Source organism: Pleurodeles waltl, chromosome 1_1 (genome assembly GCF_031143425.1).
Source record: "Pleurodeles waltl isolate 20211129_DDA chromosome 1_1, aPleWal1.hap1.20221129, whole genome shotgun sequence".
Lineage (NCBI taxonomy): Eukaryota > Metazoa > Chordata > Amphibia > Caudata > Salamandridae > Pleurodeles > Pleurodeles waltl.
Window position 1 is genome coordinate 682,599,554 of NC_090436.1, and position 23,495 is coordinate 682,623,048.

Below are 23,495 nucleotides of genomic sequence, written 5' to 3' on the forward strand. Positions count from 1 at the left end.
AAAATAAAGAAAAGGGGGCAGGCTAGGAATACCCTGACCCTCTAGGCCTAATGCTGGGGTCCCTCAGGGCAAAAAGTATTTCTTTTAAGTTTTTATGTTGAAAAACGCGACAGATGCAAAAATAAAAAAATTGAGAAAGCACAGTCTCCCACACTTGTTCTTTATTTAGACCCCAGGTGGGCCCAGGGGCATGATTTCCTTTTCGAAAACGGAACCATCTCACGCAAACATTCATTAAATAAAATGTTGTTTTCCTTTACATAACATTCTCACATATCATTTTAGCCTTTCTTCAATCTGAGAAACGTTCACTTGGCTACTTAGTTTCTCTGATCTTTAAGTGATCTTGTGTGTTTCTCTAGGACAACACATCTGTTTAGACCTAAAGCACGTTAGGGCCACTTGAAAGTTTGTACTGTTTTCATTGACACACTGTGAATAGTTTTGTCTTTTTGAAGCTCACGGTTCTAGTTTAAAATTTTCTATCTTGTAATACCATGGTTTAGTGGGAGGTAGGTTCGATGACGTGTGAATGGAGTTTTAGAGTTGTCCATGCCAACATACTTTGTATGCACTGTATTTTACTTTAGTACCATCATCGACTGCTGTCCATGGTAAGAATATTGGAAGAAACATTGCCAAACGTGTTGCAACGTTGAGAGGGGGACAGCCAGTGACACTCCTTAGAGTCTAGTCTATTCTCACAGTCCATACTTACCTGCATAGTTCCGCAGCACACACTCCACACCAGACATCTGATTTGATTGAGGGACAGGACAATGGGCAGTAATGACAGAGTTGACACATTCATGTGGCAATTGCAGTACTGACCTAGATAATCTATTATCACACCCACTCTACAGAACAACAACAAAAACGCCCTTCCTTAGGTAACTCTGACACATATAACTACACACTGGCAACTGGATCTATCAAATCGTCTCTATATATGTGCACGTATGTCATGAGTGATGTCACTGACTATGTCATGAGTGATGTAATATGTGAGGTCATAGGCAGTGCATTGCTGGGGCGTAAGTTATAGTTAGCTCGGGAAACTATAACTGCTGAATTTCAGTAATCTTTGTTTTTATTAAGTGATTTTGAAGTTTTTTTTAAAAATTCTGTTTCCCAACTATAGCGTCCCTGTAACCTTTGTTTTATTTAGTGAATTTATTTATATTCACTAAAAAAAAAAAAAAAAAAAAAGGTTCCAGGGACGTTATATTTAGGTTCAGATTTTACACACACAAAACCATAGAAATTCAGCTGTTAGTTATTTCAAGTAACTCTAACTCGTGCCCTAATAGTAACTAATGGCAGCTCCTGCCTTCCTCCTTCTTGCCATCCATTGTCCAAGTCCAGGCCCCTTCTTCCTCATTACAGCCCTGTGTGGCTGTTGTTCTACCACTGTCCTTCCCACCTGCTCTGAACAGTTTACTTGCTACCACATCCACCTCCTCCCTTCCACATGGGAACCCCTCAGGAAGATTTTTTCCCAGGAGTCCTCTAAGTCTAGCCATGAGATAGCATGTTGTAGGTGGGCTGCCATATAATGGAGCTCCAGAGAAGGAACCTCGATCCCCAGTGAGTCCATGATCTCTTTCAGTGTAGTGAGGCATAGGCGTTTACGTTTGCCCGCCCACAGAAGATCGATTAAGAGACTATCAAGCATCTTGAAGTATCAGTGAAGAATGTACCCTGTAGTGGTATATAATCATCTAAGCAGAAATATAATTTCATAAATAGATCATTTCCCCATTAGGGAAAGAGGCAGGTCCCTCCAGAAACGTACAGAGGCCTGGAGGTCCTGGACCATCCTCCCAATGTTAAGTTCCAGAAAGGCCTCCTCTGTAGGCGCCAGGCAAATCCCCAGATATCAAACATCTTGAAGTTACAAGGGGAGACCCACTGATGGGAGATTCTCCAAAGAAGTGCCCACCAGGGAGCCCATCTGATAGAGTGAGGACTTGGAGGGGTTAATCCAAAGCCAAGAGATTTCCCCAAACTCCTGCATCACCTGCAGAAGTATGTATATTAGGGCGTTGTCTGTATAAAGGGAGACTACATGTGACTCTCCCTTATAGGAATCCCCCAGGGTCCCATTGTTGCTTGGAGCCTGGTGGCCAGAGGTTCTATCGCAGTCAGTAATAGGAGTGGCAGCAGGGGCCATCCCTGCCGGGTACCCCAATGCAAATTGATCAAGCCAGACACCCTGAGCACACCCTGGCACAAGGGTGCGTGTATAGAAGATGGAACCATTGTATGAATTTGGTCCCTAGTCCAACTTTCTTTAGGACCTGCTAGCGGTATGTCCAGTCCAGGGAGTCAAACGTCTGCTCGACATGCAAGAGGGCCAGCCCAAACTCGTCATCCTGACCTCATGCGGCAGGATATACATGTGAGAGTCGTCGCAGGTGATGTAGCGTGTGTCTCCTGGGTATAAACCCTAACTGATCGTGTGTACGAGAGAAGGAAGATGTGGAAGAAGACAGACCGCCAGAATACCAGTGAGTATTTTAATATCAATATTTAGGAGGGAAATGGGCCTATCTGCTGAGGCCTTGGTAGGGTCCTTACCAGGTTTGTGGATCATCCCTTTAAGAACTTCCCAGAGGGTGGGGGGGGAAGGTTGCCCTTTTGTAAAGCCTCCTCATAGACCTCCAAGAGTTTATCAGCTAGAATATCTATGTATTGACAGTAAAACTCAGCGGGTAGCACGTAATTGCCAGGTGTCTTAGCTGTCTTCAATATCCAAACAGCCCAGAGAATCTCCTCTTGTGTAATGGACCAATCTAAGGTATTGCGGTGGTCCTGAGAAAAGGCAGGGAGTGGGACCTCCAACAAGTAGTCCATACTAGAGCTTTTTTGTGTGCATACAGGGCGTTCTGCTCTGTCATGTAAAAGCAGGATCGGGTGTGTGAGGCATCCTGTTTCACCCGGCAAGCTAGGATCACCCTGGTCTTGTCCCACTCCACATGTAATCGCTGTTGGTGTGCAGTGAAAGTGTGTTTTTCTAACCTACGCCAGTCATCTAGAAGGGTTTTCCACACTTCTGTCCAGTCAGTCATATGCTCTGGATGAAGTGGGAGTGCTCTCTCTCTCTATGTCACCCAAGGTCCGCTCATGTTTCTGTATATCCCTTTCAATCGGCCGTTGGACTCAAAAGTCGTCCTAAGGCAGTCTCCCTGAAGGACTGTGTTTTTCGCCTCCCAATCCGTAACATTACTGCTCGAGGTACCCCAGTTTTCCCGGAAGTGTATCTGTGATGGTAGCTGCAAAGGGAAGGTCAGTGAGTACCTCTGCACGGTGTCGCCATAGCAGTGTTGCAGGGTGACTAGCCTGTTTCCCAAGTGCTAATAGGGCTGGGGAGTGGTCTGACAGGGATGTGGGCATGTAGGATATTTTGAAGACTAGGGAGGCCAGAGTGTCTGAGACCAGGCAGTAATCAAGGCGCTGGTGTATAGCAGAATTGTTTAGCATGTGGGTATCTTGTTATCCAAACATCAGTGAGGTGGAGTTCACGTATAAAGTCTTGAAGTGCCCCGGTCATGTGAGATTTAGTGCCACGTCGTGGCGGGGTGGGGTCAAGGGCATCATTTAGAACACATCTTCAATCCCCCGCCAAAGTAACATCTGCCACTAAATATGGAGAGGCGCCTCAGGCTACGGTAGGATAGTAAACATATGTTTACAAGGTAAATCTCTTTACCATCTAAAGTACCTTTTAGGATTAAATAGCGGCCTTCCTTGTCCAGATATGATTTTGATAAAGACAGGGCACCCCCGGAGCCACCCAAATTAAAGCACCTCGGGTGTAGCCGGTGCCAGATGTAGCATAAAGCTGTCCTCTCCAGCACCTCTGGAGAGAGGTATCCCAGTTTCCCCAGATGTGGGTTTCTTGTAGAAAGGTGATGGAAACCTTGTAACACTACACATAGGTGTAGACTCTCCAGCATTTTTTCCAATTTGGCGATACCGCAAACTTTCCATGATTTAAATTTAATTGTGTTGTCTGCCATTTATGAGTAGGGACACCTCTTCCCCCCCCCCTCCCCCCCCCCCCCCTCCAAATATTGGGTGTCCCAGTGGGACTTCATTTCTGAGTTAGTGGCATTAACAGTGGTGCACAGGAGCAAGACATAACATCCTTTATCAACAGTCCAGTTAACACATTGGATACCAAACTCCCCCCCTCCCCATAGGCAGCATTGCTGTATCCACCCACCCGACAAAGTGGCAGTTGGGGAATGGCAGTAGCGGCCCCATATCTCAAACAAACAAAAAATTTTTTTAAACTATATCAAATCAAAAACTGTGTCGAAATTGTAATAGAAGTGGCTATGCTAGAGGCATGGACACAAGAGTGGGGGTGAGGTCAACTACACTTGAACTTCCTCCCTTCATCACACATCTCTCTCCTAAAGCGTCCCGTCATCAGAATGAAACATTAGGATAAACATATTTTTAACAAAGGTGCTAACCATGCAAGCTACCTCACCAAGTTCAAGACTGGACTATGTGATCAGGTGAGTATCTTTGCAGCAAGGACGATCACATTTAGCTCAGCTGCATGAGAGTCAGTTTTGCAGACAATCAGGACTCAGCCTCAGGCACATACAGTGCTTACTGTTAAACAGGGAACCCCAAAAATTAGTCCATGCCTGTACCATCATTGGCAGTCTGCTATACACTGTGTCGCCACTGGAAGGACTCTCTCGAGTCAGGGATCACATCTATGGAGCAGAGTGTTCTAGCTGGGCACACCAAGATCTTCTCCAGGCATCTAGTACCTTCCTTGTGTTTGTGTTGTCTCTCCCTGCACCCTGGCGCCTTGTGTCAGGTGTCCAATGGGGTACCACCTGTCCTGGAGTCTGAGGAAGAATATCGAGCCAGTCATTGGCTTTGGTAAGGCTGAAGAAGAATAAGACGGACCTTTTGTGGTGGACTCAAAGCTTAGCGGGGACCCGAAGACTATACTTCAGGTGAAGGTCACACATGTGTTTCTTAACAGCCATTTCTTGGTGCCTGCACCCGTTGAGTATAATCAGGGAAAAAGGAGGTGGGCTTTCTGTGATTGAGTGAACTGTCCCCCTCTCGGGTGTGCTGCAGAATGGCATCTCAATAGTGAAAATTGACTAGGCGGGTGATGATGGTGCTCCGGGAGGGCCCCCAGTTTCAGCAGGGGGCCAGCTCCCTGTGAGCCCTTTCGACCAAGAAAAATTTAGAGAGTCTTTGGGGCACGAGGACACCGGTGATCCACTCCTCCAGGAACTGTACAGCAGACTGTTCTGCCCGCTTCGGGAACCCCACAAAGCGGAGATTGTTCCTCCTGGAACGATTCTCGGAGTCCTCAACGCAATTCTCCAATCTTGATGTTAGTTTTTGCAAATCTGACACTGTAGTGCGCAGATGAGTAACCTCCTGCTGAAGCAAATCTATATTTTGTTCCATTGTGCGCACCTTGTCTTATACTTTCTGCTCGTAGCAAATTGACATCTACTGCTACTGCTTTGATTTTATGGATTGCTTTGGATCCCTGAACTGCTGTCATTAGGTCAATCAAGGAGAAAGTAGGATTGCCCAGTTCTACAATTAAACCGCCAGAGTTGGGGGGCCTCGCCATCTCCAGCCGAGCAGGGAGTTGGACTGCGTGCGGGTAGTGGACAATTTTGTTCGCCTGCACCACCTTGGAGGTCTTTTCTTTGACCATTTTGGCAATACCACGCCACACTGAGACCGGTGGAGTCAGGGCTGCACCCTGAAGCTCCTCACAGCATAGGTGGTCTATGAGGACTAGGATCAAGGTGGGGAAAAGTTCATAGAGTTCCAAGAAAATCCTGCAGCAGAGATGTTGTAGTAAGTGTCCCACCACTGCATTCCATAAGGGGTTAATAGAAGTACTCAAAACAAATCCCCACAATTGCTGTGCAGTAGGCTTTTCTGGTACGGATTGGTCAATAACAGTCTGTTTCAGAGCTCACTGAGTCGAAGGCACACAAAGCAACCTAGCAGGCTTCGGCAAAGGGGCACAGGGAGCCAGCTAGCGATGAATACCTCGTTCCCCCCCTCCCTCCCAGGGGGTTCCAGTGCTAGGGGAGCTAGGAGGAAGCGTGAGGAAAGGGACATACCTGGGCTCGAGTGGGCCGGCTCCAGGCCCTATCCCAGGGAGGCAGGTGATGGTTGTTAGGCCCATTGCCGATTCGCTCCTCATGGACCGGCAGCAGAGAGGCATCAGTGAGGCTGGAGAGTCGAGCCTAGTGTCAGGAGCCACGGTGAGCATTGGGGCCACTCCTAAGAAGCACCGGTGGCCGCAGATGTCCTCAAGGCCCAGGACTGCAGAGGCGTCCGGCAGCACTGTATCGCATCTGGGCCCAGGTGCGTTCAACACAGGAGGCCCCTCCAGCAAGACACGGCACCCCGTCCTTATCAACACCCCAAAGCGAGATTGTGCCCCATGTGCGAGGAGGCAGACACCCAGCAGAGTGACTCTCGGTGAGTTAGGGCAGCGGGAGCCATTCAAAGGGAGGAGGGAGGTTGCTCTTGTCAGGGGCACAATCTGTTGCAGCCCGCAACAGGCACTGTCATAATTTCCTCTCCACTGGGCCGCCCCCCAGCGGGACCAGTAACCAGGACTCTGCCCACAGGGCGCAGAACTGCCGCAAGGTCTACAAAAGGCTCCAGTCGGAGTCCAACTGTGTCTTTAATCAGTGGAGGAGTGTCGGGAGGTGTAGATGGCCCGGGATGAGGCAGGATTATGCAGGATCTGCTGGTGGTGAGCGGGAGCTCACAGAGAAGCATCTATGCTGCCATCTGGCTGGCCATGCTCGTCCCCCTCCATCCTATTTGTCGCAATTTACCAATATTCCCTTCTAAAGATGCTACAGGAACTTGATATAACAGGAAGTGCCCTTAACTAGAAGTCCTCCTACCTTTCCGATGAGCCTGCTTATGCCCACAACTGAGTCTCATTATAACCTTCAGCTTGATTTGGTATAAAAATGCTGATGACCCACACATAATCCTAAAATCAGAAGTACCACGATATAATGACAGATATCTTGACATGTGAAGATCGGAAGAGCTTGTGACTGTAATCAGTCTTACCCCAGTAGCTAGGAGCATTGCCAGGAGTCAGAAAACCTTCACTTGATCCAAATTTAAACCTTTGCCTGGTTCCCCCTAAAAAACAAGTCATCATCATCACCAGTGTAGCCATAAAATATACATAAATGATAAAAAGAAACATGCGGAGGAAAATAAACAAAATAGATAAATGCATCTTTCAAGACAACATGAAAACCGACAGTGCATTCAAATTGCTGATGACAAAAACCAACAACGTGGTGGCATAAAATGGGGTAACCAGATAAGGGTACAACAGCTAGTTCTGGTTCATCATAAACCATGTCCCACGGCCTGAGTCACTGTTCAGTTAGTACAAAATTAGCTCACTCAGGCTGCAAGGGATCTCGCACAACCTGACACCTAGCACTACATCGATTTCCTGCATCTCACAGCTTCTTCGAGAAAAGAGCAAATGCTAAAACGAACATCGGAGCTACTTAGGAGCTGAAGAATATCGGGATACTATGGAGCTGGCGATAAGACAGCGCATCTTTCTGCTTCCTGAGCCCCGTTTGTTTTAGGAGCTGCTTAATAAATAACTTAAAAGAGGGACTATAAAATTTGGAGAGTAGGATAAAGTGCATCAATGTTTGCTCTGACAACCCATCACATAGGTGGGCCGGTACTGACCTACTTCGAGGACCACAGGCATCCAGGAAGCACAGAAGCCACCTCACGTGCCAGCCCTAAAGTGAAAGAGCAATGTTCGCTCCCAGCGCTTGAGATCTAAAGTTAGATACAGTGCAAATCTGATGGTGCTAGGAACATAAATTAATCTCTAATGGAGTTTTTACCTGATTCGTTGTGCAACAGAGTTTAAACTTCACCTTATCAGCCTTTTCTAAAGTAGAAAGTGCATTAAAATTTTTGGGTAAACTCTATGCGTTCATTTTTTTTTAACTTAACCCTGCCAGGAGATTGAAAGACCCTTATCTAAATTGAGGCAGTCTACAATAATATCCCTGTCAAGCCTCAGTTTTAACCCAGTCACTGACCCAGAGTAAAAGTGGAGACAATTTAGCATTATCGGATATATGCGGAAGGCCTAGCTGAAGTTCTAGCTCTGAGTGAATAATGAAGTGAGAGCTTTTAAGGTGCAGATGGAGGAGCCACATGCAAATATGATTTTCCTCAATCTGCAGGAGATTGACGCGAGTATATCCCCAGCACCATACAAAGCAGCAGAAAAACACTGGGTACTATATATACTATGTATGTTCCGAAAGGGAGAAACGGTCTCTCTGCTCACGGACAGAGGCATATTAAATAGTGCTCCAGGCCATCTGCTAAGCTTCGAGGGTAAGCAACTGATTTGCGGTTGCCAGGAACCCGTGGAGTCACTAATGCCCCAAAATAGCTAAAGTTGCTCACCCTTCTAAGAGATTGCTCACTCACCCTTAATTTAGATATATTTATCCTGCCTGGCGCACACGCCATAATATGCGATTTCCCAAAATTTGTAACTAGATCCAGAAGATTCCACCATCAAGCGTAATGCACCTGGTGTCCATGCCAGAAGTACATTGTCATCTGTGTCAAGTAATGAGAGTACAGGTATATGAGCAATTTTCGGAATGTCTCCGGTGGCATTAATCATAGAGGGACTCAGTTTGTTAACATAAATAATAATAAGCAACAGCCAGGGTGCAGCCTTAACACACCTCACGGGCTAGAGGTGAGACTGCAAAAGTGTGGCGAGGGTAACCCCTGGTTCATTCAGGTGCCATACAAGGCTAAGGCCATCCTTGGAGTGCTGAGTGATAGAAATTTACTTGTCGAGGAGATTCAATGCAATGGGAAATGTCCTAATGCAAATAAAGTAACCAAAACCCATCCATGTCCTCTAAAAGAGGCCAAAGAAGGTGAATCAGCAAGGTCCACAAGGTTGTGTTCTGCTAAATACCTTCCTAACTTCTCCCCTTGACTACCGGTTTCACATAAAGGGATACAGAGCATTTCCTCCCCTTACCTTAAAGTTAGCTACCAACTTAACATTGAAATCCTAACCGAGAAGGTAATTAGACTGGGACATAGACCTAGCCCTGAGGGTTTCACATGTGTTTAAAAAGTTATTAAGCTTGTAAAGTGAGCAAATATACTGTCAAATAACCGTGGAAGGCGGGACTCCCTGTGTCCAGTACTAAAACTTCAACTTTTCAGAGTCAAGTTAACCCATACGGACAGACCATCCTTGCTCAGCCTCGTGTAGAAGGGATGGTACGATCAGAATAACAGGCAAATCAAGCACATGAGGGAGTTGAGGTGTCCCAAGTTTCCTGCAAAGCAATGAAGCCATATTTTGCAATGGAATTTAGCCAGGCCGGGTTGCTGATGTAGTCCTTCAGGTCAGCAATGTTCCAGCTCAGGACAGTGAAATACACTTTTTTGTCTTATCAAACAGAGGACCCCTCTTGAAAGCCCCATCTCACAAAAGGTTATCAGAATGGGAAGGTACTTGAATTCCTTCCTGAAGCCAGTCCATGATGAAAAGAGAAACTTATCAGTTTGCTAAAGGTATGGGACCCTGGTCCCCTGTGCTGTAAGGAAGATCTAAAGCAAGCGCAAAGATGGTTGCGAGACTTGAGTAGTGGTGGTCTGTGTGCTACTGCCGTTATCTTTATGCATCGTTGTCAACTGAAAATTGCTTTTCGCTGGTGCAGAGTGCAGGGTTTGTAGAAGTATCCTAATGGAACCAGAGATATATTTACTCCCACCACAATACGACTTAGGCCCAAACAGGAGGCTTTGCGCCCAAAAATGGTGATTTGAAATTTACAATAACACAGTTCCCCTCCCCCAAAGCTACTGGGCCTGGCCCGAGCCATCCAGTCCTGTGAGTCAGTAATATATCATTGGCAAAATTAAAAGGAAACCCTCTATTGCGTGCAAGCCAATCTAGCACTTTGTTATGTAGCCCCTGACTTCTCTCCCTGCCTCCTGTGCAAAGCGGGAACCCTAGTGAGGATAGCCACATAAGGGCAGGCAGCAGGAGGGAGATTAATGAAGATCCGGGTGAGGGTGGAAAATGTCTTGTTTGAGGGTTGCCACGCCTTATGCAAATTGGCAGAAGAACCACTTCCTCTCAGATTTGGTCTTATCTCATTTGGTGCAGGAGGTTGAGGCAAAGAAAAAGAGTTACCCACAGGCTCAGGGGCTAGCAGACTTGCATGATTCATACCAGCTGCTAACCCTCTGGGTACCCCTGTTGTGGAGGATATAGATGTGTTGCACGGAAAAGGCTAGATGGCAGGCGTTTGATAGTTATCTCTGAATGTGATGTGTGGGACATTGTCTTTTTGAGTAAACTGCCTTGGTAGGGTAGCAAGTTGTGACTCTGTTTCTTTAAGTCGGTCAATAAGAGAGGGGAGTTTGGCGTAAAAAAGCTCTTTGACTTTAGCATGACAGACCCTCATAAAGTGATCAATGCAAAATTGATTCAAAGTTGGAGCCCCCGAAATGCCTGCCAATAAGGGTGATGAGGAGGAGGAGAAATAGTAGAAGCTGACCATGTGACCAGACTTTGACTTGCCTAGTTTACCTTATTAGGAGTTACTTACTGCTAGTTCCCGCTTCACTCTCTTAATGACAGTAAATGGAGAACTAGCAATTTCACAAATTGCTGAAGTAGGTATATTAATATCACCCATAGTGTCAGGGGCTGGTGTATTAGGCTTCAACAGTGAACCAGACACTGAGCCAGAGGATATCTGTGCCATGCCCATATTCAGCGGTAATCTTCTCTCGGTGAGAGCTATTTCAGTTAATAACACCCATGGCCATTTCAGCATTCTGTCAATAGAAGTGCACTTCACTGGAGGGGTACAGGCTGATTGGTCCCAGGTAAATTTTTTTCTTTCCCATTGCGGTGGACAAATGGGCAATAACAACGAACCAGGGCAAAGTGCACAAGTGAGGGGATACAGACATTAAGCACTGAAAGGTGGAACGGATCAAACAGAAGTATCTCAGAGGTACCTTGATCAGTTCAAGAGGGGTGTCCAGTCCAGCCTCCTTTGGGCTCTGACACACATGGATGGGCCCACCCATGGCCCGAACTGCTCCAAGGCACATCTCGTACGTATCCTACGCTGCAGGAGATCGCAGCGCCTTTTGTGGCCCGTAGAACCACCTCCTGATGGAAGGAAACATGGGGCTGTAGACTGCTTCCCCTAACTCAGCTGTGCTATACAGTATCATGTCCTGCTCTGCGGGAGAATGCCTTTTGTGGCCAGTAGAACTGCCTCCTAGCGTGAAGGATCCCTGGGGGCTGTAGCCCGCTCCCCCAACTCAGCTGTGCTGCACGTGAAGAGAAGCACCTTCTACAATATGTGTATTCCCAGTAAAACTTTCTAACATCTAGGACTCCCACAGAAGCTTCAGGCAACCATTTGCTCTGTTACGTCATAGCTTGACTATACAAACATACTTTACCAAAGATTAGCACTCACCATCCTGAGATGGCTATGCAGCTTTCAGAATACAGTAGTAAGATGATTTTTTCACATTAATTTGATCACATCTTGTCAGCAAAAAAAAAAGTGATGGACGGAATGCTGAACAATGTCAAACATTCACCTCAGTACAGAGATCTGGGCCTAAATACATCGTTTTTTTTGCTGCCCTTGCCATTCCAGTTTGGACCCAGCCATATCCATATCAGTCTTGACCCTGTTCCCGCTGGGAACAGTCCAGCCCGAACTGCCAGCCCAGATCTTCCCTGGACTTGAAACAAGCATCCAGGGACCAGTTTCAGGGTATCACCCCTCTTCAGCCACACTAGCTTGAATCCAATGGCATGGGAAGCACGGGACCCACATCTGGGCATACCCTTCCCACTTAGGGCGACAAATGCAAAAAGAAAAAGTGATGGACAGAATGTGGAACAATGTCAAACATTCACCCCTGGACAGGAAACAGGATGCTTGTTTCCTGTCCAGGGAGGACCTGGCATGGCAGTTCGGGCTGGACTGTTACCATGGGTAACAGGGTCAAGACTGATTTGCATATGGCTGGGTCCTAACTGGGGTGGCATGGTGAGCAAAATAATTGATGGATTAAACCCAGATCTGTGACTGGGGGTGAATGTTTGATTGGTTCCACATTCCGTCCATCATTTGTGTTTGGTCACATCTTGTCAGCCCCATAAGTCTTTTATATGCTACCCATTACTAGATGATTACTTTTTAAAACCTGTTCATCAGCCATCATGCCAGGCAAAAAAAGACCTAGAAAAGAAAAGGCCTTCAGCTGAGTGGAACTCTAAATATACTTACTAAAGTGGCCTTTCCAGTCCACACAGACCCCACAGCTGACTACCCCTTCTTTTCAAAAGAAAAAGCATCAGTAGGGTCTCCTTCCCTATACAGGCGGCTAAACTCTGGAATTCTCTTTCAAGAAAACAAGAACTATCACAAATCACCTGTTTGTACTTGAGCTGTTATGTGACCAGAACCTCAATATTTACTTGTACCCCAGTATTTCGATCACCCCAAAATTTACCTCCAGTGGCTTGTCTCTGGCACTTTTGGTCTAGCAATAAGAGTCATCACTGTCACAACAGACGTCACAACATCAGGTCCAAAAATAGCAGAGTAATTTAATTTATGACTGGGTCCACTCAATAACTGAGCTTTAGTCTGATGAAAAACTAAAAGATGTATTACAAATTCTCAGACTAGGCAATACAGAAAATAAGAATGCAATGCTATGAAGAGTCAGATAAAGAATACATAGCCAGAAATCAAAATTATTTAAAGTCCCAATAAGCAGCAAAAAATCATAAAGTTAGCATTGCTAGTAAACAAGGGGAAATTGCACTCTAAATGGGCAGACTCCTGTAAGAAAATTGAAAAAGTCTCAAAGTTCTAACTGTAAGATTTGCAAAGAACATCTACAGCACCTCTAGGGGAAAAGGAAAAGTCTCATGGCTTACTCCCAGCACTAAGGATTTTTAAACTCATTTTACACATAAGTAAAAGCCAAAACTGCAAATCCAACATGGCATTACTAGCAATTACATGTATTGGACAAATCAGAATCATAATAATCATTAAAATTATTATGCACTAACCCATTTCTCAGGCAGAAGAAATCTTCCATTAGCTTCCCCAGCAACAATATAGTCCAGAGAGGTACAACACAATGCCAAACATTGTCAAACCAAGACTCGTACATTAGTTTTCTAATCTTACATCAGAACTGTGCAGAAGTATACTTCAGAAAGCTAGTTTGGGAACACTAAGAAAGTTTAATTCCTAATATACGCTGTCCAAGGAAATTAAGCAGTTGTGTCACAATGTCCTGTGTTCTGTGAAGAAAGAAGACATGCAGGAGGACATTGATTTAAAGGGGTAATTAGCAGGATCAAGATGGACAGAACACCAAAAAGAACATCAAATTTAATAAAATGGTGTCACTGCAGAAATGTGGCATACCTAAACTTTATTAATAAACACAGCAGAATTGTTTAAAGTGCATTATTATCAATTTATTGGTTACAAATATATCCACTAAGTATTCAAATATAGTTTGTGATCCAAAATTGCACACTTAAAAAACACTTCCCGACCTACCTTCCTTTTTTTTTTTTTTTTTATAATCATTTAAGCCTATTATTAAACTTTATTAATCAGCCATCACTTAGTAGGTTTCATCATCTTTGGCTTCTTTCTCAAAGTTTCCTCTACCAATTTTAACTGGTTGTAAACATGATCCTTGAAACTTTCCAATTCCATTTCCATCCATCTTTTTCTGCTGTTTTCACTCTTACCTTTATTTCTATATCTACTAATAATACACATAGAAAAAGTTAGCAAAATAAACAGAATAATTGTTCAAATCATTATGATTATTATGGGGGTTAATTTAGCCTGTGAAGTGCGACCTTCTACATTACCCAGCCACTATCCATCCTTTCCAAAACTCTTTTCTAGCCCACTAAACCAAGAACCTACAGTTTCCCACAAGCCAGGTTACTCAAAAAAACTAATCTCATGTGAAAGATTAGTTAAATTAGTAATACAAGAATCAATAACTCTTCTAGTATCTCTTATATATGTAAAGCATCTCTTAGCTTTTATCACTTTACAAAATCCACCCACTTTCGCCGGGAGAATATCTAAATCAAGACAATCTTCCATCACCATAGCTTGAATAGCAACCGTTTCTATACTTACTGTCTTAAATCGACCACCAATCCTTCAGAAGTAATAATGGCACCTAATCTATCTAAAACTAATTGTCCAAAACTGTGCCTCACTTTTCTCAAACTATCTTCTTCATTTAATTCATCCTAATGATAAATTCTAGGAAACACCAAGGCTAAGTAACACGAACCAACCCAGCTTCTCAGCAAACTGAAATAAGCAATTATCTTACAGACATAATAAATAGAATCAAGATAGATTCTCCTCCAACCAAATAATTTCTACTAACTTTGTAAGTTCAATCACACACCCTCTCTCCTACTAACTCTGCCTTACCTTCTTTTGGAGAAGTATGCATCACCATAGACAACACGCCTCTGATTTCCTGCTGTATTCTCAATCTAGGATATAAACCTGGAAATGTAAATTCCTCCTCTTTCTTCATCTGTTCCAATGCAGTTATCTGTTCTCTTCAGTTTCTCACAACCTTTACTCCTGAGGAATTTCAGGTTCTTCGTCTGAGCTCTCACTGACTCGTAACTTTACCCCTTCAGCTCGCTTTTGCTCATTGTCTTCATCAGTTTCAACATTTTTTTAAATTGTACATTTCTTCACCCCCCTCTAGATTCTGCTGCAAACCTGAGCTGGGCTTTGACCTTAACATTGTACTCAAGTCTGTGTGCTTGTCTCTGGACCAGTTGAATTATCCACTGCTTTAGCGAATCTCACTTTGTGTGAGCAGCGAGGATCCATTGAGGCACACCTGCATATTTCCCTGCAGTGTTCATCATCAGGATTACTTGTTATGGGCCCTTCCAACGGTCATCCAGACAGCCTTTGCAAATGTGCTTTCGGAATACTATCCAGTACCCAGGGCTCAATCTATGGCACACAGTATCTTTGGATTCCTTTGTTGCCACGTTCTCCTGACTAGAGACAAATGTAACCATATCAGCCAGGTCCTTGCTGTAAACTAGCACAATGCCATCGGTTATTGAAAGTAGTACAACTGACGGTACTTATGCAAGCCTCATCCTTCGACCCGTGATAATCTCACGTGGCGAAAAATCAGTCTTTTTGTTAGCAGTACTTATCATGCTCATCAAAACAAGATGAAGAGCATCAGGCCACTTCAAGCCAGTTGAAGCACAGATTGTGGCCTGTTGACAGTTCTATTCACTCTCTCTGTAGCACAAGAAGATTGAGGAAGATAGCTACAATGAAACCTCTGGTTGATTACAAGTGCTGTATGAATTATTTGCAAGACCTCATTTTTAAAATGAGCCCCATGATCAGTCTCAAGTAGAAGTTGGAAGGCCAAATTGGTGTATCAACTCCCACAAAAAACAATTTGACTGCTGTAAGACTATATGCTCTCCTTATGGGAAGTGCTTCATCCTATTTCGAAAACAAGCAGATAATTACTAAGACATACCACAGACCATTACAATTTGGCACCTCAAAAAAATCCACTTGTAGTCTTGTAAATGGGCCTTCTGATTTGTGAATATGATTCATAATATTAACTGTTCTTTCGCCTAGATTATTTAGGTGACACACCAGGCATCAACTGCAAAGTAATCTGCTTTATTGCTGTAATTACGAGGTCCTTCTTTGGCACCGATAAGCACACTTTCTTGGCCCATATAATACCTTTTCTCTTCACTCCAACATTCACTTAGCAGATCACATATGATACAGGTTATATAATACCAATTCATCTAGGATGCTGTCTAATGCACTACTGCTCATCTGCCACATAGGGCATATTCCAAAGCAAACACTAAACTTGATCATAATGGAAATATCAAATCCCACCTAAAGCAACTATATGAGACAGGTATCCCCACAGATGGTAGATACAGTGTGCATGACCATAGTTCGTGACACTTTTTTTCTGCACCCAGCCATTGACATGGCTACATGCTTACAGTGACATTGTCAGAGTAGTTTCTGCAATACATGCACAAAACAAATACACTCACTAGTATTTAATTAACTGTTCTAGCTCCTATGCTATTCACCTCATATGCGCATATAGTTGCTGTCACAAACATACACAGTAAGTGCAGCTTTTTTGGCCTAGTGCCTCGTATCACACGCTACCCAAGTAGCCCACATGAAAGACTCACGCTTCCGTCCACAACACTCCTAATGAGCACAGTGCTTTCCACCCTGAATTATGGTCTTATGCCTCAGTAATTTGAACTGCTATACAAATGCAATTACATTGTCAGAATATTCAGTACTTCGGAAGGCTGAATATTTAACATATCAAGGTTATAATCCAAAATTAGATTGTGAGTCAGATTAATGTGACCAATCAGAGACCATTATGTCATTGGTTTACCACGATCTTTGAGGCATTAGTTGCCTGAAATACTTCTCCAAGGTGGTGTGTATAGCTCATAGTCTGTTATGTTGGGTCTATCAGGGTCAGACTTGGACAGAAAATAGATCCGGGCTCTAAAATAAAAAGGGCTCCAGTTAGTGATATAGAAGGCAAAAAAAGTAGCCGATGTTTGCAATCTGGGGTAATTTTAAAATTTTAAAGACACACTGTATAAGTATTTTACAAGGTTTGGAAGACTGCATAGATTTGAGCTTTCTGGGGGCAATGTTTGTTTCAACAGTAACTAGCCCAGCAGACCATAAAACAGTCCCAGACAGGCAAAAAAACAGTGCACACACTAACTTGTGAGACTAGCCACCTGTCGGGCACTGCTTGATTGCCGTTGAGGCCAGTATGACCTTGGGTACCTTTATTAGACTTTCAACTGCTTGACCTGCTGTAGCGGACAGTCATTTATTACATGTGATCAAGGCAAAGAAGCTTTCCCAGCTTCCCCTGCTTGATGATGAATGGAAACAGTTGTATAGCTGCACTCTGTCCTTATTTTTATCTGATGGTTGCAGGTGATGGGCACCGACTTTTAGAGGGCAAGACTTAGGGCCTCATTATGACTCTGACGGTCACCAGACCAGTCCAGGGTCACAGTCAGACCGTTGCCAAAGTGGCAGTCCAACCATGACATTACGACCATGGCGAAAGCGCCACAGTCGGACCGCCGACACTGCCAGGTTGCTGCCAGTCAACAGCCTGGCGGTCTCGACGGTTGTAATCCTCCAGGGCAGCACTGCTTGCAGCTCTTCCCTGGGGGTTTATGAGTCCCTTTCCGCCAGCCTTTGCTTGGCGGTCGCCCCGTACTTGCACTTGGAATGGGCAGTGCAGTGGCCCCCATAGACAGCCCCTCCGAGCTTTCCACTCCCCAAATTACAGGCAGTGGAAAGCGCAACGGGTGCTCCTGAACCCGCCACACCACCACATTGGCGCTGGTTTGATTACGAGCCGGCGTCCATGTTAAGGCCCTGTTCACCACATGGCCGGCATGCGGAAACTCTGTTTCCGCCCGCCGTCCCTGCAGTGAACTCCTAATAGGGCCGACGGTGTTCTGGATGCACAGATGGCCTGATGGTGGTATGAGTTTGGCGGGCGGCCTCTGCTGCCCGCTATACTCTTAATGAGGGCCTTAGTTCTCATCAAGTGACATTGACCAGGATTAAGAGAGAAATGCAATAAAGGGGAGTAAAAGGAGAAAAGTGAAAAATAGTGACAAGTGGAAAAAGCTGTGCTGTATGAGAAAGAGCATGGAAACGTTAGATAAAGAGAAGCAAGAAGTAGTGTGGTGTGGTGGAAGAAAGAACCATGCTGTTCAATCAAAACTAAGCAGATTTTGTACTCAGCAGCATAAGCATTCAACAGTGCCAGCAGCGCTCTTTTAAGACAAACTGTGGGATCCTACACCTAGTTATTTATCACACTGATTATCTAGATGAAGTGAGGCCTCAAGCAGTGTTTCTAGGTATCTGTCCCTTAATAGTATCCCAGATTACAGCTGTGTTGCCTAATTAAGTCCAGTAATGCAGTGCAGTAAGTTGCACAGCAAAGCTAACGCAGATAGGTCCCAAGAATGGGATTCATGAGTTTTAAGTTTTGTACATTTTAGATGTATTTTGAAGAGAGTTCAGATTTAGCAATAGGGCCGTGTAAAGGTTATGGTTAGGAAAACTGGTGTGCAAGGGGTAATCCTGGAGAGCAATTTAGTCATTTAAATGGAAAATTGCCTTTGTCTTGCGAGATGTGAGTTGTAGGTAAAAACAATTCTCATGAGCACACTAAACAGTCAAGAAGTCCAAATGCTTAATTCCTTATTGGGGTCGTTTATGTCTGTATTTTTCTTTAAGCCATTTTCTTCTTTACAATTCCTCAGCTAGCGCATGTTTTGTCACTCGTGTTTTTTCACCATAACATCTTTAGGGCTTTTGTAGAAATGCAGCTTTTGTGGTAGGTATGTTGTTCATTTGATAACCAACTGAACTCCTGCGGTTGTTCAAAAGTGTAGCATTTCCTGTTCTTAGAGTTTACAGTGAGTAATATTTCAAAATGCTCTTTTTCAAAAAGTTTTAATAGTCACTGATATTTCCTGTCTTTCCCTGCAGGTGTTGCTGCTTTTTCAAGCGAAGGAAAAGGAAAACCATTCAGCGCCATAAATGACTCTGGAAAGGGGCAGATTATAGGGAATTACTTACTTGTTCATCTGCCGTCGTGTGATAATTATCATCTCTGCAGTGACCACAAACATTTATGGGCGTCCTCATGAAAAGACGTCACGCTCCTTGCATTGGTTTGCTTCTCTTACGTTCGTATCTTATTTCCTTCAGCCATTTTTTAAGCTTTAAGTTTTTGTTAAAATAGGAGTGTCTCGCACCATCAGTAGATGGACCAATTAAAGTTTATTACTGAAAATCACTCGGTCAGCCAAATATCAAAGTATTTAGCAGTGTTACATGGCTGTTAAATCATAAACTGCGGGTGTCTCCTCCCTACTGTGCTCTGAGTGGGCAGCTCTGAAGAAAAACTTAAGTAACCATGCTCTTAAAGTGACAAGTCATATGTTGTTTGACAGTCCCTTAAATTGTCAGTATTGAAGTTGATACTGCGGTTATGAAACGTTAGCAGTGTTTCCCATAATGTAATGATAGTTACAGGCTTAGAGTGGAAAGCCTTAAAAGAGTTCCGCAGAAACGACTGCATGTTAGGCCTGCTTTGATATGGACAGCATCAGCTTTCAGTGTACTATCGAAATATCTTCTATCATTGCTCTACACACCAAAGTCTAGGGTAGAAGTTATGGCAGTGTCCTTAGAAAGAAATAAGAAAACAAGTCTATGTAGTGTATATTGTGCTTCCTGGGAACAGTTTAATTGTGTACATTAAATTAATTTGAAAACAAAGCAAGAATATATGCGATATCAAACACTACACAGAGTACACCAGTGTGCAGCTCGCATAAGAAATATTAATATGGTTGAAACAAATTTGGTATTGAAGCGTATAACTCCTGCTGCTTACTGGCATTCTCATCCATTATCATGAAAAAGTGGATACTAGATCACAGTGTGGTTTTTATTTATGCCTTACAGTGCTCTGCTTTTCGTGACGAATGAGGGAAGCAGGTCAAGTTATGCTGCGTTTTGATTTCTTCAGTAGATTGCTGGTAGTTTCCAGAGTTCTAATGTGGCTGTGGAACATTCACACCTTTCAGTAAATAATTGCAAAAATTGTGAGTTATTGAAAGGGTGCATCAAGCCACACTGTTCCCTACCCTGCCCTATCCCTATCTCCCTACCCCTCCAAAAAAACTTTTGAAGTGCCTGCATTAAGAACAAGAACAAACCAATTAAGAGGAAGAGGCAGTCCATTCCTTGATTCGAATCTGCTTCGTTTGGCGCCATAATGACAGAAGTGTGGTTCTGTCTAGTCGTTCCTGGTTATTCTTTTGGAGGATTCTGACAGGAGACAAGCTCTACTGATTAAGTTGACCAAAACACTAATGACTTCGTAAACGTTCTGTCGGAGTGCCTCCTGGAACTAACTTAAATTTCTTTTTTTCTTCTTCGCACACACCTAGTGGCTAACTTATTTATTTCTGAAGTCTGGTTTTTGAAAAAAGTTGAAAAATGCGTACTGAAAACAAATAAATGCACACCTTTGCGTTCATTAGTGCATTTACAGGGATTTTATTTGTATTTTGTAATTTATTTTTTGTAAACAACCAAGAGTGCAGTGGATTAAGTCGATGGACTATAAGAGTGCATAAAACACGCAAAACTGTGATCTTGTGGTTGTTTTTTCAGTCTTTGTTAATTAAATGGTATTTTTACATTGTTCTTTAAAGACTAGTTTCAGTCCTCAGTACTATTTACTGTCTTGTGGGCCAGCGGTTTCCGTTCTGCCCATTTATTAATTACGATGTCTTAAGCGAAATGAAAGACGTACTGATTTTTCGAGGGGTAAAATGGAAAAGGTGGAAAGTTAACTATGATCATTCAAATGTGAAACCACTTCGTTCTTGACGTATTTGACCAAATTTTGTTGCTTTATAATATTTGTGAATACATACAGTATCTGTATTTGTTTGATGCAAACGTTAAGTTACATTCTCCTTTAGGAATTTATTTTTTTGCCCTGTACAGTGTTTATAAGATCTGAAATTATCACACATAAATGCGTGTGTATAGTAGTGAAAAATTATGGACTTGAAGATTTTAAAATATGCGAAAACCCTTTATTTGCTGCAGACCAGTTGGTAGACATTTGCTATTTAGCAATATTTTCAAGTGCTATCTTCTAATGCCTAGGAAGAGATGTTTGTTATTTTTCTTGGCAGCACAAACTGGTCAATAGTAAGTAACGCAGGTATGGTCGGGTTAAGCCCAAAACTGTTGTGCATTTATATGCTTTTCCCTATCTATACTAATTAAGTCAGCCTTGCCTGAATGTCTGAATAATGAAAACACCCCTTGGTTAAAAGTATGTAACTAAAGAAAAATAAATAATAAAGGTAGTTTTTTTTAACTTGTATTTTTTCCTTTTCCTTGTGTCTGTGTACAACTTGATAGTGCTTCAAGTTATTTATCTTTGATGATAGCTGGACTGTAAGTGATTGCTTCATTTTCATTCTAAGAGCATGGGACCGTAAAGTGGACATCTATTCATTTGCAGTGTTTCCAACAGTGTACTTAGTATAAGCCTGAGAATAACATTCCATTCCATACTTCTGTATCTGACCTTACTGATGTCATTAGTTAGGACAACTTAAAAAAATGGAATCAATGGGCTACTACTACATTGTCTATCAAGATCTAATGGAGTTGGCAAGTTTACATTTACTGGCATCATAGCAATCACTTCTTTGACACTTTTTTTAATTCACACCCATAAGAGGTCCTCGCCTAGGACTAAACATATTTGTGTATTTCATAGTAATTATCTTAACACATATAGATCGCTTGAGTTCTTGCTTTGTTTGTAAGACCATTAAAAATTGTATTCAGCTCTTCAGAAGTGGGCTTTACATTGAGTAATGAGCAAAGAAAGAACAAAATAATTGCTTGCTAGAAAGATCTATGCATAGTAGATATGACCATTTGTTCTTTGTAATTCAATTTTGACGGATAATTACACTGTATTTACAGGTATCTTAAAGTTGTTTCTGTTCATACCTGTCGTACCATATTATTTATACTAGTCTGTGTTAGTGTACATCAAGATAACGAAGAAGAACTCTGAATTATTCATTGCCCCTCTGTGAAGGCTTGTGCGTTTTTTAAATTTGCTTTGCTGTTGTATGTATTTTGGATATAAAAAAGAAATCACACTGGATAATTATTACTGCATTACAACATAGTGAAATTACAAGAACAGTCACCATTTATCATGTTAATGTTTGAGGTAAAAGGAGTTTTTAAATTCATCATTTAGTAGGCTATACTATATCCGTTTCTGGAACATAATAAACCTTTGGCCAACTGCTGTAATGGATATGATCTTTACAAAAATGGTGTTTTGAAGAGTGCAGCCTTTCAAGGTCCACTTTTCTCCCCTAAGATGTAAAGTGTATAGAGCTTATTCTTCAGTCTGCTCATGTGAGAATGGGTCAAATCGAAAGCAAGCCAGAAGTGTTGGAGGCCTTAAAATTGTTGCTTTCTTATTTAGGCTGAGCATATTAGCGCGCACGCGCTGCTTTTCCAACATGTTCTTATGTATCTGAGGTTTTAACCACGCCCACCGCACGTTCATCACTACCACTTGTTCATGAGCTTTCCCTTCAAAAATCCTTTATTTTCGTTGATAAATGCTTTACATTTGTCCCTCCTTGGGGCGGTTTAGTTACCCCCTTGGACATCACCCGTTACATGGCTAATTGCACTTTTGCCAATACGTTTGACTGCGAGCTAACTTCTTTTTCCTTTTGTGTGCTGATTAACGCCAATGCCACAGCGCTTTGAATCGGCTTGCTTATGTGAAACTGTATTACTTTTCGTTTTCAATTTATGTGGCAAGAAAAGTCCAGTTAGGAGTTTACAACGCTAATAGCTCTCACTCAAGCAAATGCGGGACCGATTGCATTGCAACTGCTTGTTCTATTTGGATAGGTACTTGAGGAAGAAACATGTTTTGCTTGAGTATTAACTACATCTGTATTTGATTCGGACCTTTGTGGTTCCTCGCATACTCAGTGGTGTTCCACTCTGCACTTACTGCATTTGTGCATCTAATGTAAAGATAACTTGTCTTATGCAGTTGTAATCAAAGCATGCATTTGAGTTGATCTTTGTATTCGACATGAAAGAGTATATTTGAATCATCCTTCTTTCAAATTGAACTGTCTTTGGTGTGACTGGATATCTTTTGGGTTGCACATTCAACTCTTCTGGGTGGACTGCCTGGGGCCTTTACTGAGGTCTCTCTAGTTTAGATTGGGTTGCATATTCAGCACCTTTGGGTGGACTACTTATACCTTTGACAAAACTGTCCATAGATTTCCTGTGAATTGCACTTTGTTTTTTTGGGTGGACTGCATGGATTCTTTACTCCGAAGTCTGTCGGTTGCGACTTTTAGGGTGTATGGTTGGATCACATAGACACATATAGAATTAAACTACTTCATTCTCTCGGGCCATACCACCACCTAAATGAGAATGGATTTGCTGTTTGACTATGTTACTGCCCTGCTATTAGGTATGTAGAGTAAAGGCTGTGTAAAGTGAGATATTTCATACACACCAGCAGCAAGTTTGCTGCAAAGCCACCAGACCATGTGTCAAAACCTCCCCAACTTTTCCTACAAAGATCATACTGCAAGTACTCACCTCTCC

General features: G+C 43.0%; 1 protein-coding gene across 5 annotated transcripts in view; it reads left to right on the forward strand.

Moving 5' to 3' along the window:
- Positions 1-21,196, forward strand: part of CSNK1G3 (casein kinase 1 gamma 3) — a 479,935-nt gene extending 458,739 nt beyond the window's left edge. For all 5 annotated transcript variants that reach the window (XM_069227081.1, XM_069227054.1, XM_069227089.1 and 2 more), the window contains one exon: positions 18,774-21,196. In XM_069227081.1, coding sequence (XP_069083182.1) covers positions 18,774-18,828 — 55 coding nt within the window. In that variant the 3' untranslated portion in view covers positions 18,829-21,196. The remainder of the gene's footprint in view (positions 1-18,773) is intronic.
- Positions 21,197-23,495: the final 2,299 nt, after the last annotated feature.